This window comes from Megascapheus bottae, chromosome 6, assembly GCF_031878675.1.
Source record: "Megascapheus bottae isolate mThoBot1 chromosome 6, mThoBot2.hap1, whole genome shotgun sequence".
Taxonomy (NCBI): Eukaryota; Metazoa; Chordata; class Mammalia; order Rodentia; family Geomyidae; genus Megascapheus; species Megascapheus bottae.
The window spans coordinates 24727813-24741380 of record NC_143514.1 but is presented as its reverse complement, the minus strand read 5'-3'; the positions used below and the strand labels follow the sequence as shown (position 1 = coordinate 24741380).

Genomic DNA, 13568 nt, shown 5'->3' with positions numbered 1-13568 from the left:
AGAGGGGTCACAAGTTACATTTGTCAGGTAACGGAAGCTTTACTTCTCAAACCTTGATACCCCTTCTCATGTTTTGTCCCTCTTTACCTTCCCCCACCCCTCCCAATCATCCTGTTTTCCCTCTTCCCTTTCCTATTTCAAATAAACAAATAAATGTATATATAATATACCAGGCAACAAAGTTAGTTACAGTAACCACATGAGATTAACCATAAGTAGAAAGAAAGAGAAAAGAAATAACTTCAGATAGTACATTAAGAATAACTATCACAAAGATAAACCTGTTTCTATATCCTAGAGTTCATTTCATTTAGTCTCATCCTATATAACCATATGCACATAGCTTTGAGCTATTGTGATCCTCAGTTAGGAGACTCCTAGATGTATGCTAATTATTACAAAGGAGGGACGCTATGGAGACTATGTTCCTTTGAGTCTGGCTTACTTCACTTAATATGATTTTTTCCAAGTCTTTCCATTTCTTTATGAATGGGTTGATGTCATTCTTTCTGATGGCAGCAGAGAATTCCATTGTGTAAAAGTACCACATCTTGATCCATTCATCAACTCAGGGGCATCTGGGTTGGTTCCATATCTTAGCTATGATAAATAATGCTGCAATCAACATTGCTGTGCTAGCAGCTTTAGTATATGCCCTTGCTTCTGGACATTTGGGTAAATGCCAAGGAGTGGGATTTCTGGGTCATAGGGGAGTTCTATGTTTAGTCTTTTGAGGAACAGCCATACTGCTTTCCATAGTGGTTGAATGAGTTTATACCCCCACCAACAGTGTAGTAGTGATCCCTCCTGGCCACATCCCCTCCAGCATCTGTTGTTATTAGATTTCTTGATCATGGCTTTTCTAACTGGAGTGAGGTGGAATCTCAAAGACGTTTTGATTTGGATTTATTGTATGGCATGAGATGTAGAGCATTTCTTCATGTGTCTATAGGCCATTTTTATTTTCTTTTCAGGGAAGTCTTTAGCCAACCTTTTAATGGGATGGTTGTTTCTCTGAAGATTTGTTTTGGCGTGATTCAATCTTTTTAGCTGTAGATATATTTTAGATATGTAGCCCTTCTCTGTTGTACGGTTAGTGAAGATCTGTTGTATGGTTAGTGGACTTTCTATTTAACTTGCCAGCTATGTCCTTTGCCATACAGAAGCTCTGCAGTTTAACTGCACCATAAATCAAGAGAATGACTGCAGTTATGTCTAACTCATTAAGAACTTTTAACTGAACTATAATTAGTCATAAAATCTCTTTCAATAAGTAATTAATTTTTGTTCACAGAGTTTTGAAGATTACAAAGCACTTCCTAGTACATTATTTCACCTCAGTTTTGAAATAATCCATTGCAAATACTTTAATAATAATTCATTTAAATTTCAGTTCTTTAACTGTTTGTTTTTTGTCTCTTCTCTTTTGGTACTAGAGATGGAAATCTGGACATTGCACTTGCTAGGCAGGTGCTTTGCAACTGAGCTACATCTCAGTAAATTTCACCTCTTTGATGTTTATGATTTGCAAAATTTCCTCTTTCTAAAGTGTTTTTTATCCTTTAGAGATATTTCAAATCCATTCTTTTAGAAAGAATTCATAAATTCCGCGCTTAACTTTAGAATTAAAGTGTCAGTGGCATAGATACCTTTTCTCCTTTAGGTCCTGGCAATCCAGATAGTCCTGGTTGACCTTTATGGCCCTATAAAAAGACATGTAAGTAAACATTCCCTGTTTCATTCAGCATGGCCTACTTAACCCCACCCAAACTCATGCTCTTGAATATTGCACTATTTTGAAAAAAATAACATTAATTTTATAGGGGAGTGAAAACAAAATGTTAGATTTATCAGAGATATTTAGTCTTAATTGCATTGTGTGTGTGTGTGTGTGTGTGTGTGTGTGTGTGTGTGTGTTGTAGAAATTAGAAACATTTACCATGTATCCTGGTATTCCTGATTCTCCATTAGGTCCCATCAGCCCTAAAGGACCCTAAAAACCAAGGCAAATATTTATAAGAAAGAAAATAGACAATTGTTTGAACCATCAAACCCATATTGTTTATAACTTTTGCCTTTAGCTTTTCATGGTTTGAAATCCTATATAGCCTGAAATGAGAACACAGGACATAATAAAACACCCCCCACCATGAAAAGCCAACCAAAAAATCCAAACAACCCCACATTAGCTTTCTTCTGAACCGTGCAAGTTACACACACACACACACAGACACAGACACAGACACAGACACACACACACACACACACACACACTTTTTAGTTACTTCTCGTATGTACATATTAATGATGTTAAAAATCATTTCAGTTGTCAGATTACTCTCTGTTCCTAGGAAATTCCAGGAAATGGGGGCTGGGAGTTTGGCCTAGTGGTTAAAGCGCTTGCCTAGCATGCATGAAGACCCGGGTTCGATTCCTCGGTACCACATATATAGAAAAAAGCCGGAAGTGGTGCTGAGGCTCAAGTGGTAGAGCTCTAGCCTTGAGAAAGTCCAAGGACAGTGCTCAGGCCCTGAGCTCAAGCCCAGGACTGGCAAAAAAAAAAAAAGAAATTCCAGGAAATGTAGTTTGCACCTGCATTTTGTGATAGATGCATTCTAGAATATCAAAGATGAAATCTGACATTGCCACTGTGGGATGCAGGAGAAATTCAGTGTAATCAATACTTTCTAGGTGCTTTGATGAATATGGTTTCCATCCTAGTCAAAGTTTTTGAACAAAAATAATGACTACGTGTTAATAGCCCCAATACAAAGTCAGTTCTTTGTGGTGTTACTGACAAATAAATTCACACTTTTGATACTAATATTTTACAGATGGAGAAATCAATTAACATGTATCCACAATTGGTAATGAGAGGATGACTCAAAATTTGAGAAAAGTAAAAATAATGATCCTAAAAATGCCCTATTTTTCAAATTATCAAAAAGTGCCCCCCCCATCGACTCTTCCTATTTTGGTTTTCAAACAATTATGTGAGGAAATTAAGGTACAGAAAAGGTGGTATGTGATTTGCTGGATATCACACTAACCAGGTACAATAACCTGGCTCTTGAACTTGCATGGAGAATATTTCTTATCTGGTCAAACTGCTTCATTATTTTCATGACCTCTTTAAAATCTCTGCTCTAAACTGTTCACCATATAGCTGGCTGCCAATGATTCACCCTTGTAATCTTTGCTAACTGGAAGCTGGGATCTGAGGTTTGTAGTTCAAAGCCAGCCTAGGGAGTAAAGTCAGTGAGGCTAAGCTCCAATTAATCATAAAAAAAAAAAAGCCAGGAGTGGAGCTATATAGTTCAAGTAGAAGAGTGCTAGCTTTGGTCACAAAAGCTCAGGAACAGTATCCTAGTTCTGAGTTCAAGCTGCGGTAGCACCCGCCCACCCCCATCCACCCACCGAGTTTACATTGCAATTATTAATCATTAATCAGTAAACTTACTGGTTTAGTCTGACAAAGAACTGAAAAAAGTGAAATTTAAAATCTCATGGGAATTTAGCCATTATGGAGAACAATCTAGACCTACCAATCCAAAGGAATATAAAATAAGAGGCTAGAGTTTTACAATACAAGAAGCTAATTCATGATCGGAGATGTAGAGCTCTTGCCTAGCATGTGTAGGGCTGCATTCAATCTTTACTGCAAAGAAAAATAAGAAGCTAGTGCATATTGGGTCTACATGGATACATATGTTTTTATTTTTTCCTGAGAGAGGGAGAAAGGAAGGAGAGAGCATATGAATCTAATAGCAGCACAAGATTAATATAAATAGCCCTGAGATATTTTTCCTTAGAATTCATGGCTGAATCAATTTTGGAAAGCCATTAATGAATTTCCTTATATTACCAAAGGAGGGAAAATATGGGGGCTTTCTAAACAATATTGTAAAAGCACAGTGAAATTCACCCTCTCCTGATCAAAACTGTCATTTGAGGATAGAAAAATCATTCCTTTAAAGTGATGGAGGGCATATTAAAAAATCAATAGTCAACAATACTTGATAAGATACTGGGCTTCTTTTCACTAAAGATGGATACAAGACTGAATTGAAGAAAGAAAGGAAGAGGAACAACAAAATTATGAGACAAAGGACAGAGGATGAACCAATGCAACCTTGATACGCACAGGACACTATGTTGGAAAGGTCACAACTTGGGGAGAGAATGGGGAAGAGAGGACATGGGAGAAAAACAATGTTCGACAATAAATGTAGTCATTACCTTATGTATGCTAGTGTAACCATCTATATATCACCTTGACAATAAAATAAAAAAAAAGTAGGAAATAGATTTCATGTTCAACAAAGGGAACTGGCACAATTATCAATTTGGAAAGAAGACAAATTATTTATAAATTATTTATCAGAGAATATACCATATTCTGTAAAGAGTGTTAGACATAGGCTTTAAATGTATCATGATAATGGATAAGTATGCGTTTGTATATTTTAGGTAGAGAAGTCATTTTTTTTGCCTTTAAAAATAATTTATTTTATTGTTATACAAACGTGTTATACAGAGGGATTATAAAGAAGAAATAAAACTCTGGAATTCTAAAGGAAAAGACTGACCAGTTTGACTATACATGTTATATGCAGCAAAACGATAAATGACAGAAAGGAAAACATTTGTAATATTTTGCAGCATATTTAACAAAGGTATATTAATACTTAATATATGTAAAAAGTGCTTACAATCAATAAAAAGGCAATAGAAAATATGGAAAAGATATGAATAAGCAGCTTCAATAGGGAGAAAAACAGGTAGATTACTTAACTACAATCAGAGAAGTAGAACCAAGAAAGAAAAATGGGAAATATTTTCTCATTTATTAGACTGGTAAACCACAAGCAGCTTAATGTGATATATGGGTGATGAGCACATAGTTTTTGTGAAAACTCTCTTTTTTTTTTTTTTTGCCAGTCCTGGGCTTGAGCTCAGGGCCTGAGCACTGTCCTTGGACTTTCTCAAGGCTAGAGCTCTACCACTTGAGTCTCAGCACCACTTCCGGCTTTTTTTCTATGTATGTGGTACCAAGGAATTGAACCTGGGGCCTTCATGCATGCTAGGCAAGCACTTTAACCACTAGGCCAAACTCCCGGCCCATGTGAAAACTCTCTAGAAGGGAGATTGCACCAAAATTTGAAAAGTGAAACTTTTGTAGCAAAGATCCAAAATAGGTGTCTACTTTGAAGGCAGTAATATTTAGATATATTAGTTTTCATATTTACCTAAAATTAAATGTTTCTGACATCTAAGAAGATAGAGAAATACTTATTAGTAACTTAAAGGAAGTAATACTTGAAGCAATACGATGTCAATAACTAATGTAATGCTTATAATGAATCCTCAGACAACAAACAGATTCATCCAATGCTTTCTGAAAGAGCTTTGTGAAAAGTCTGACACTGGTGACATTTAAATGGTGAGGAAGAAATACACCTGCAGTTTGTAAATAAGTTCATGAAAGAGAAGATTAAATTGGATAACTTTAGAACATTTTACATCTCTTTTGTAAACAGACCCAGAGTGACCAGAAGTTCCTTTCTATTGTTACAGGTAAGCCTTTAGAGTTATCATGTGACACTGTTCCCAACTTCATGCAAAATTCATGCAAAAATTCACGCTGTAAGAGATGTTATGGAACATTATAACAGCTGGTTAGAAAAATAATCTCTAGGTAAAGTTTGAGGAATCCAAGCATAAAAAGAGAACTCATTTCAAGTAAATCTAATTTCTGAAGCAATTTGCTAACCAGTGCAACTTAGTTTTAAACAGATATTAAGTTCTGATGTTTTTAGTGCTAGGCATGTAAACTTTTCTTCTTAGGTTAGAGGTTATAATCTGATTTTTATAAAAACCTCATTTCACATTTTATTTCCATTTTCATTTTTTCCTCTTCCCTTTTCATGTCCAGAAACCACTAAGCCATTTAAGTTGTGTGGAATGCTTACAATTCTCCACATCCCATGGAGATAGGTTTTCAATGGCACTACTGCCTTCTCTGTAAAGGTAATCAGGAGATGAAGCATTAAGGGCACCGGCATGTTTCTTTCCATCCATAGTGACTCAGATCTGGAAACAAACCAAATACTGACCACAGCACCTCTAGTTCCTCTGGCACCCTTAGGACCACGTGCTCCAATGTTTCCAGGAGTGCCGCTGCTTCCAACTTCTCCCATGGGTCCTGTTTGTCCCTTTTCACCCTGTTGATGAGAGAGAAGTAAGAAAAACCAAATTCCTACTTAGATTCATTAAGATACATCTGAATGACTCCAGAGAATGCTCAGGACATTAAGATTCTGGAAATTACTAATTTTGCTTTAATATACAGTGCGGTATACTACCCCTAATAATAGTGGATTATTATTATTATGCAAGTTATTTGGCAGATGAAAGTATCTCTGGAAAAACAATTAAAAATATACGCTTTTTTTCTTTGCTAGTATGGAGAATGGAACTTACTAGGCAAGCATTTCATCGCTTAAGCCATGACCGCAGTTCTTTTGCTTTTTAGTTTATTTTTCAGCTAGGGTCTCATGCTTTTTGCCTAATAAATTGGCCTTGGATTATGATACCTTTATCTCTCTTCCCGATTAGCTGGGATTCCAAATGTGTACCATCATACCTAACTTGTCTTTCAGAAGGGTTGTGCTGACTTTTGCCCAGGCTGGCTTTGAAATATGATCCTATCTCAATTTCCTTAGGAGCTGGGACTATAGATGTATGCCATCACGACTGGCCAGCCAACCAACCAAGGGATATCTAGTGCTCGTGTTGCATTCATAGTAAACACTCTTTGGCTTTATATTTTGTTATACAAGTGTTTCAACCTATATGCATTTATGTATTATCATGAAAAAGCATAGGCCTTCTAAGGCCATTTCAGCATCAAGAAAATAAGTTTAATGCAACAAAGGGATTAATGTTCGTTATGTATGTGTAGAGCCATTACTCCTTGGCCTAAAAAATGTTTTAAAAAACCTGTATTATTATTATCATTATCATTATTATTATTATTTAACTATTTCACAATGTTCTGGAAACTGGTCACCTTCTGTTTTCCATTACATTGACTGGCTCTTCTTTAGAAGCAAAGTACAGCTGCTCTTAAATAACATTATTTTTTACTCGTTTTATGAATGTAGGAACAAGACTATTTTCAGAAAAACACCCAAATCAAGCAAAAGACCAAACAAATAAAGTAATAAAAGAACATTTTCAGTATTACTAATGGTCCACAAGCTTTACTCTATGGTTCTAGGGATATAACTTCTTGTAAAGATTTGTTAATTTTATCATGAATTTCTTGGGTCCTTGGTTGGTTGGTGTTTCTGTATAATTTTGTTTTTAGAGCTGGGGATTGAATTCAGACAACCATCTTAACCATTGAACTATCGCCCAGCAAAAATGTTGATATATAATATAATGTGTTGATGAGAGACTTCAGATGTAAGTGAAAACAAAACTTATTTCATTTCTCTTTCTTTTTAAATGATCACTTCTATTGTTAAAAACCTTTGTGAGAATTAATGATTCATGAGATAATCTGTATGTGAGAATTGTATGTACTCTGAACTAGAATATGGTATGGTTTGAAGTTTAATTATATTCTGAACTATCGTAGGATGACATAATGTAGTGCTTTTTTCTATTCTTTCAACTACTCCTACCAATTTTGCGACATGCAATTCTATTCCAGCCTGGTGAATTTCATTCCTCACATGGGCAGCCATGTTGCTTCACAGAATCAAGAGTTTAAATAGTCATTTTATATCTAGCACCAATAAAGATACTACAGCAGACTATGGCACTCTGGGCATATACGTAGAAAGAAAGCTCACACAAAATGATGTAAAAAAAAAAAAAAACCACCTTGTTTCCTGGATGACCTCTTAGTCCTGGAGTTCCCACAATTCCTTCTGGGCCCTGAACATTCAATAGAAAAATAACGATTAAAGAAAAGATTTGAGTGTCTGGATACTTACAGCAGAAATTCACTGAGCTGAACACTAATTAAAAGGGAGCATCACTTTACAGCAATATTAGATTCATGTAATTATTCACAAAAAGGCCCTAATTATTTAGAAGCAGAGATGTCACTTACCAACTATGAAGTTTACACACAAATTGGCTAAGACAGGGTAAATTAAATACTTTCTTAGAAATAAAACTACTTTGTTTCAGTATAAACATTTTTTTTTCAAGAAGAATGCAGTGAGTTCAAATGCATTTGTTTCGGCATCCCTTGTGAGCTACTGGGGACTCAGCACCTTGTTAAAAGAGTAGGATTATTAATAAACTGTCCATTACAGAGTCAGGGAAAAATCTCAGCATCTCATTAGAGTGGGGATGATTAAAACGATATGCTTTTGATTTGTTATGGATGAGGGAAAAGAAGGAAATATGAGAAGAAAGGAAGTAGTCACATTAAATAGCTTAAACTAATATTTTCATTTCAGTTGGTTCTTAGTTTAGCCAAAAGAGAGTAAAAGCTTTTAATATATACATTTTTTAAAGTAAAAAATGGGATGCCATATGAATTTTCAGATCCACAATGATGGGATCCAATAGTAAGCCTAGAAGTTCTAGAATGGCTAATAATTAATCACAACATTTTTTTCATTAGTTGGAAATGAAAATGGAAATTTTAAATTTGTGTCCCCAGTGCTTGGCAGACTGATGCAGACAAGAAATAAATTGTGGTTTACCACTGTGCTATGTAGGCTTTTGATAAATATTTGTTGAGTGAATAAACAGATACCTAAGGAAATGAGTCATACTCTGTGCTCTGGAACAAATGCTCTTTGAGTCTCAAAAAGTCACTGAATTGAGAGGCAAAGTATTATGTTCTATAGCTGAAGTTATAGCTTCATCCAGAGGTAGAAATGATAACTGCACTATTCTGAGACTTCAGTGTAGCCCTTTTTAAAGGGATTGAATTTCACCTTATTCAAAGGGTTATAAAGATTAAGTGAGATGAAGCTTAGAAAGCTTACAAAAAAGCATTGAAAAAGCTCTGTAAATGTTAGTTTTCATTAACTTTTCTTTTTAGAGTATATCACCCAACACTGAAATATATAAAATACAATAAAATACAATGAAATCATGTACTCATATTCCATTCTATGTATTTTCAGGCAGTTTATCATCATTATATCAGTATATCATTATTTTGCATCTTTTTGTAAACTTCATATATCCTCCTGAAACTTTTAAAAACATATGTTTTGCTTTTGTAATTATTAATTGTGCCAAATCTTTGTTTTTTTTTAAAAAATCATTTTTATTACTCAAGGAATCCATCATCAATATACAGACTATTTACTTTCCCCCAATGATTCACTTTTTTTTACACCCCCCCCCCCCCACAGACAATGAGCCATTAAATAAATACCCTCTACATGCTTCTAGGTATTTAAACAAAGCTTTCTTTTCTTTTCTTATTTTTTTTAAACAATACTTTCTTTTTTTTTCTTTTTTTATTGTGATTAATAGAAGGGTCACATTATATTCACCAGATAGAAGGTGAATAACTTCACACATTGATACCCTTCCTTATGAGTCTTTCTTTAGAGTATATATCTTTGAGTTGATTTCCTGGCTGTAGGATATGTACATTTTCAATCATCCTATGTCAATGGGATTTTTCAATTGGTATTCTCCCAGGAGTGTTCAAGATTTCTAATTACACCCCATCTTCTGTAGTGCTTCATATTGCTTCATACTATCTAATTTAACATTTTAAATTTGTCCATCTCCTGAGCACAAAATAAAAGGTTATTGTGATTTCACTTTGCATCATTGATTATTAAGAAGGAATCTATGGATAGATATTAAATTTTACTAAATGCTGTGTGTTTGTGTGTGTTGGTATTGAGACGAACTCAGGACCTAGGATGTTGTTTCATGGCTTGCTTTTTGCTCAAGTGTAATGCTCTACCACTCAAGTCTTTCTCTCTACTCCTAGCTTTTTTGACTAGTTAATTAGAGATAAAATTGACTGCCCAGGCTAGCTTTGAAGTGTGATGCTCAGATTTTAGCATCCTGAGCAGCTAGAATTATAGTTATCCGTGCCATCCATGTTTGGCTCATCCTTTAACCTTTGTGTGTGTGTGTGTGTGTGTGTGTGTGTGTGTGTGTGTGTGTGTGTGTGTGTGTGTGTGTGTGTGTGTGTGTGTGTATGTGTGTGTCCTTGTGCTGGTCGTAGGGCTTGAACTGAATCCCTGAAAACTGTCCCTGAGCTTTTGAGCTGAAGGCTGCTGGTCTACCACTTTGGGCCACAGTGACATTTCTGGCTTTGGAGTAGTTAATTGCATATAGCTGTATCAAAGACTTTTCTTATTTGAGCTGTCTTTGAACTCCCTGAGTAGATAGGATTACAGCATGAGTGAGCCAATGCCCTACCCTTTGAACTTTATGACTGTGTTTTCCTAATTTTCCACTTTTAACATCTCCTTAAATAAAATCACATTTCTTTTCTAATCAGTCTTTTGATTTAAGAGAATTTTTTTTTTGTGGGTCATGGGGCTTGAACTCAGCGGCCTGGGCGCTGCCCCTGAGCTCTTCAGCTCAAGGCTACCACCCTCCCCTAGAGCCAAGCCCCACTTCCCATTTTCTAGAGGTTAATTAGAGATAAGAGTCTCAGGTCCTTTTATACCTGGGTTGGCTTTGAACCTTGATCCTCAGATCTCAGCCTCCTCAGTAGCTAGGTTACAGGTGTGAGCCATCTGCACCCAGCTTGATTTCAGAGAATTTTGTTCTTGATTATGTTTTTAGGTGATTTCATCTTGTTCCCATGTCTTTAAATATCATCTGCATGCTAATGTTTCCTAAATGTTCCCTGTTCTGACTGCACTCCTTTCCTGTTTACCCTATCCAATCACAACTTTTCTTGAGTTTCTAGTTAACATAAAAACTTGTGTCCAAAACCCATCTCTCAAATTCCTTCTCACCCCTAAAATTTTCTCATCTCAAATTTCTACTTCTCTCCTAGTTCTCCCATCCCCATTACAATGACCAAATACTTTGAAAACTATTAAAATAATTTTTTTTTCTCTCTTGCCCTTTTGAATTCCAAAGCTGCCATTTTTAGACTAAAGGACCTATGTGCCCAGGGGCTGAATGTCTTAAGGGAAGGTTTTTCTAATCTCTTTATTTCCACTTTTTAAAAAACACCTTAAAAATAGGACTTGGGCTACCCAGAACACAGGACTCATCTGTATTGTACAGAAGACATACTCAGTACCACTGGCAGGATTTTTACCAGCTAGTAGAAGATGACCATGTGATATAGGAGTAGGAAAGAGAAGCGTGGACTTTTATTTATTATCCCAAGAGAAATAGAGGTGGAAGGTAGAGAGTAATTAGGAGAGAGAAAGATAAAGACAAATTCTTCACTTTTCTGTTTTCTATGTTGTTAGTAAAACATCTTTGTTCTCCACGCATACTCATGAGTTAGAAAAGTTATCTTCTCCTTAGCTATAACCTGGCTTGTAGCCATCTAATTTGGTTGCAAAGTTAGATGGGGAGAGCCATATCATTAAAATTTCCTGAGCTATTTTTCATTTTCTGTGTCATGTGGTCAGAACCAACTGGGGAGCTTCTGAAGGGCAGAACACCTTCTTGACTCAAAAAAGACACAGCTGTGCAATAAGGACTGAAGGACTGATTGACTGGGCTATAACTCAACAGCAATCACAGACTATCCACAGGTAGCTTCTGAAACAGGAAGGGGCTGATAGAACAATTCCACACATAAGCACCTGTCCTTGGAGAATTATCGAGACCATCAGGGAAAGCAGTGAGCAAATCTACAAGAAATTACCACATTCCAATCAATAATAAGATGTAAGTCCATGGCTACATGTCCTTGTTACCACAAGGGACAAAGACTGAATGTCAAAAAGAAGTGAAAAGAGGAAATTGACAACTGATAAAAATAGAAAGACTAGCCTGGGAGTGTGGCCTAGTGGTAAAGTGCTTGCCTGGCATGCATGAAGTCCTGGGTTCCATTCCTTGGTATACACAGAAAAAGCCAGAAGTCATGCTGGGGCTCAAGTGGTAGAGCGCTAGCCTTGAAAAAGCTCAAGGACAATTCCTAGGTCCTGAGTTCAAGCTCCAGGATTGGCAAAAAAGAAAAAAAGTAAAAAGACTAAGCGTCTTGATTGAACTCACTGTCTGAAGACACAACTAAAGTATATGAGGCAGTTGTGGGGCCTGGATACGGATCCTGAGCTCTTTTCTCTTAAAGCCACTAGCACTCTACCACTTCGAGCCACGGCATCAATTCTAGTTTTCTGATGGTTAATTAGAAATAGGAGCCTCATGGACTTTCCTGCCCATGCTGGCTTCAAACCATGATTCCTCAGATCTCAGCCTTTGGAGTAGGTAGGATTAAAGATGTGTACTTGTGCCTGGTTCGAATATTTTGAAAGTGGTAATTTCATTTTTTAATCCAGAAAATAATGCAATTTAAATTATAAATTCTGAAATTTTAGTCATCATATTAGCAGAAATATTTAGAATACTCAGTGCTTCAAAGAAACCTAGGTTGGTTGCATGGTTTCCCTAATTTGTTGTAATTAGTAAGTACCTATAAATTTACAAGCAAATATATTGGATGGTAAAAGACAAAAAATACACTTGTTCATGATAAACTACACAGGACACTAGGCATTTACACAACGAGACCAAAGGAGGATATTCTTAGGAGAGGATAACAAAGGCTCAATAATGCTGGGCATATAATCATATAATATGTTTCTTGAAATGAACTGCAAGAAATTTAAACAGAAGTTTTATGTCATTTTGCTTCTTGTTCTATCTTTTATCCTCTCTTCTGGTATTGGGTTTGCTTTCTATATTTTTTGTCTTGTATATAAGTTAATCTGTTTGGGGGAGGGGAAGAGGGAACACAGGAAAGGTGGGACAAAAGGTGAACAAATGCAGCAGTGACACTCACTGGACACTGTTAAACAAGAAAACTTTGGAGGGAGGGTGTCAGGAAAAAAATCTTAGAGGAAACAAAGGAAAATGAGACATTGTTCAAAAAGAAATGCAGTCATTACTTGCCTATGTAACTGTAATCACTCTATACATCACTTTTAAAGTAACCATTTTTTTAAAAGAGAGGAATGAAAAAGAATATTCAATGCTAACAGGATGAAAAGGAGAATAGAGACTCTTACTGTCATTGGCTTGTAATCTTACTTCTGGTTATTTTATTCAATTTTCAACATACCCACACTGAAAGTGAACCAAGAAGACATAACCCAACTAAACAGGCCTATTTCAAGCAATAGAAATGGCAATAAGAGACCTTCCACTGAAGAAAAACCCAGGGCCAGATGGATTCACAGCTGAATAATATAAGGTCTTCAAAGCAGAGCTCACACCAATACTCCTCAAGCTCTTCAACGAAATTGAAAACAAAGGCTCTTTGCCAAACTCATTCTACGAAGCCAGTATAACCCTCATCCCCAAACTAGAGATTCATCAAAGAAAGAGAACTGTAGACCCATTTCTTTGATGAATATCGATGCAAAACT

The 13568-nt window shown here is 36.0% G+C and overlaps 1 protein-coding gene across 1 annotated transcript in view; it reads right to left on the bottom strand.

Annotated features, from left to right (window-relative positions):
- Nucleotides 1-13568, bottom strand: part of Col24a1 (collagen type XXIV alpha 1 chain) — a 247900-nt gene that overhangs the window by 55777 nt on the left and 178555 nt on the right. Inside the window, exons 39-42 of the mRNA XM_090333967.1 lie at nucleotides 7894-7947; nucleotides 6117-6224; nucleotides 1940-1993; nucleotides 1650-1703 (exon numbers count right to left, since the gene is read on the bottom strand). Of these exons, the coding sequence (XP_090190093.1) occupies nucleotides 1650-1703; nucleotides 1940-1993; nucleotides 6117-6224; nucleotides 7894-7947 (270 nt within the window). The remainder of the gene's footprint in view (nucleotides 1-1649; nucleotides 1704-1939; nucleotides 1994-6116; nucleotides 6225-7893; nucleotides 7948-13568) is intronic.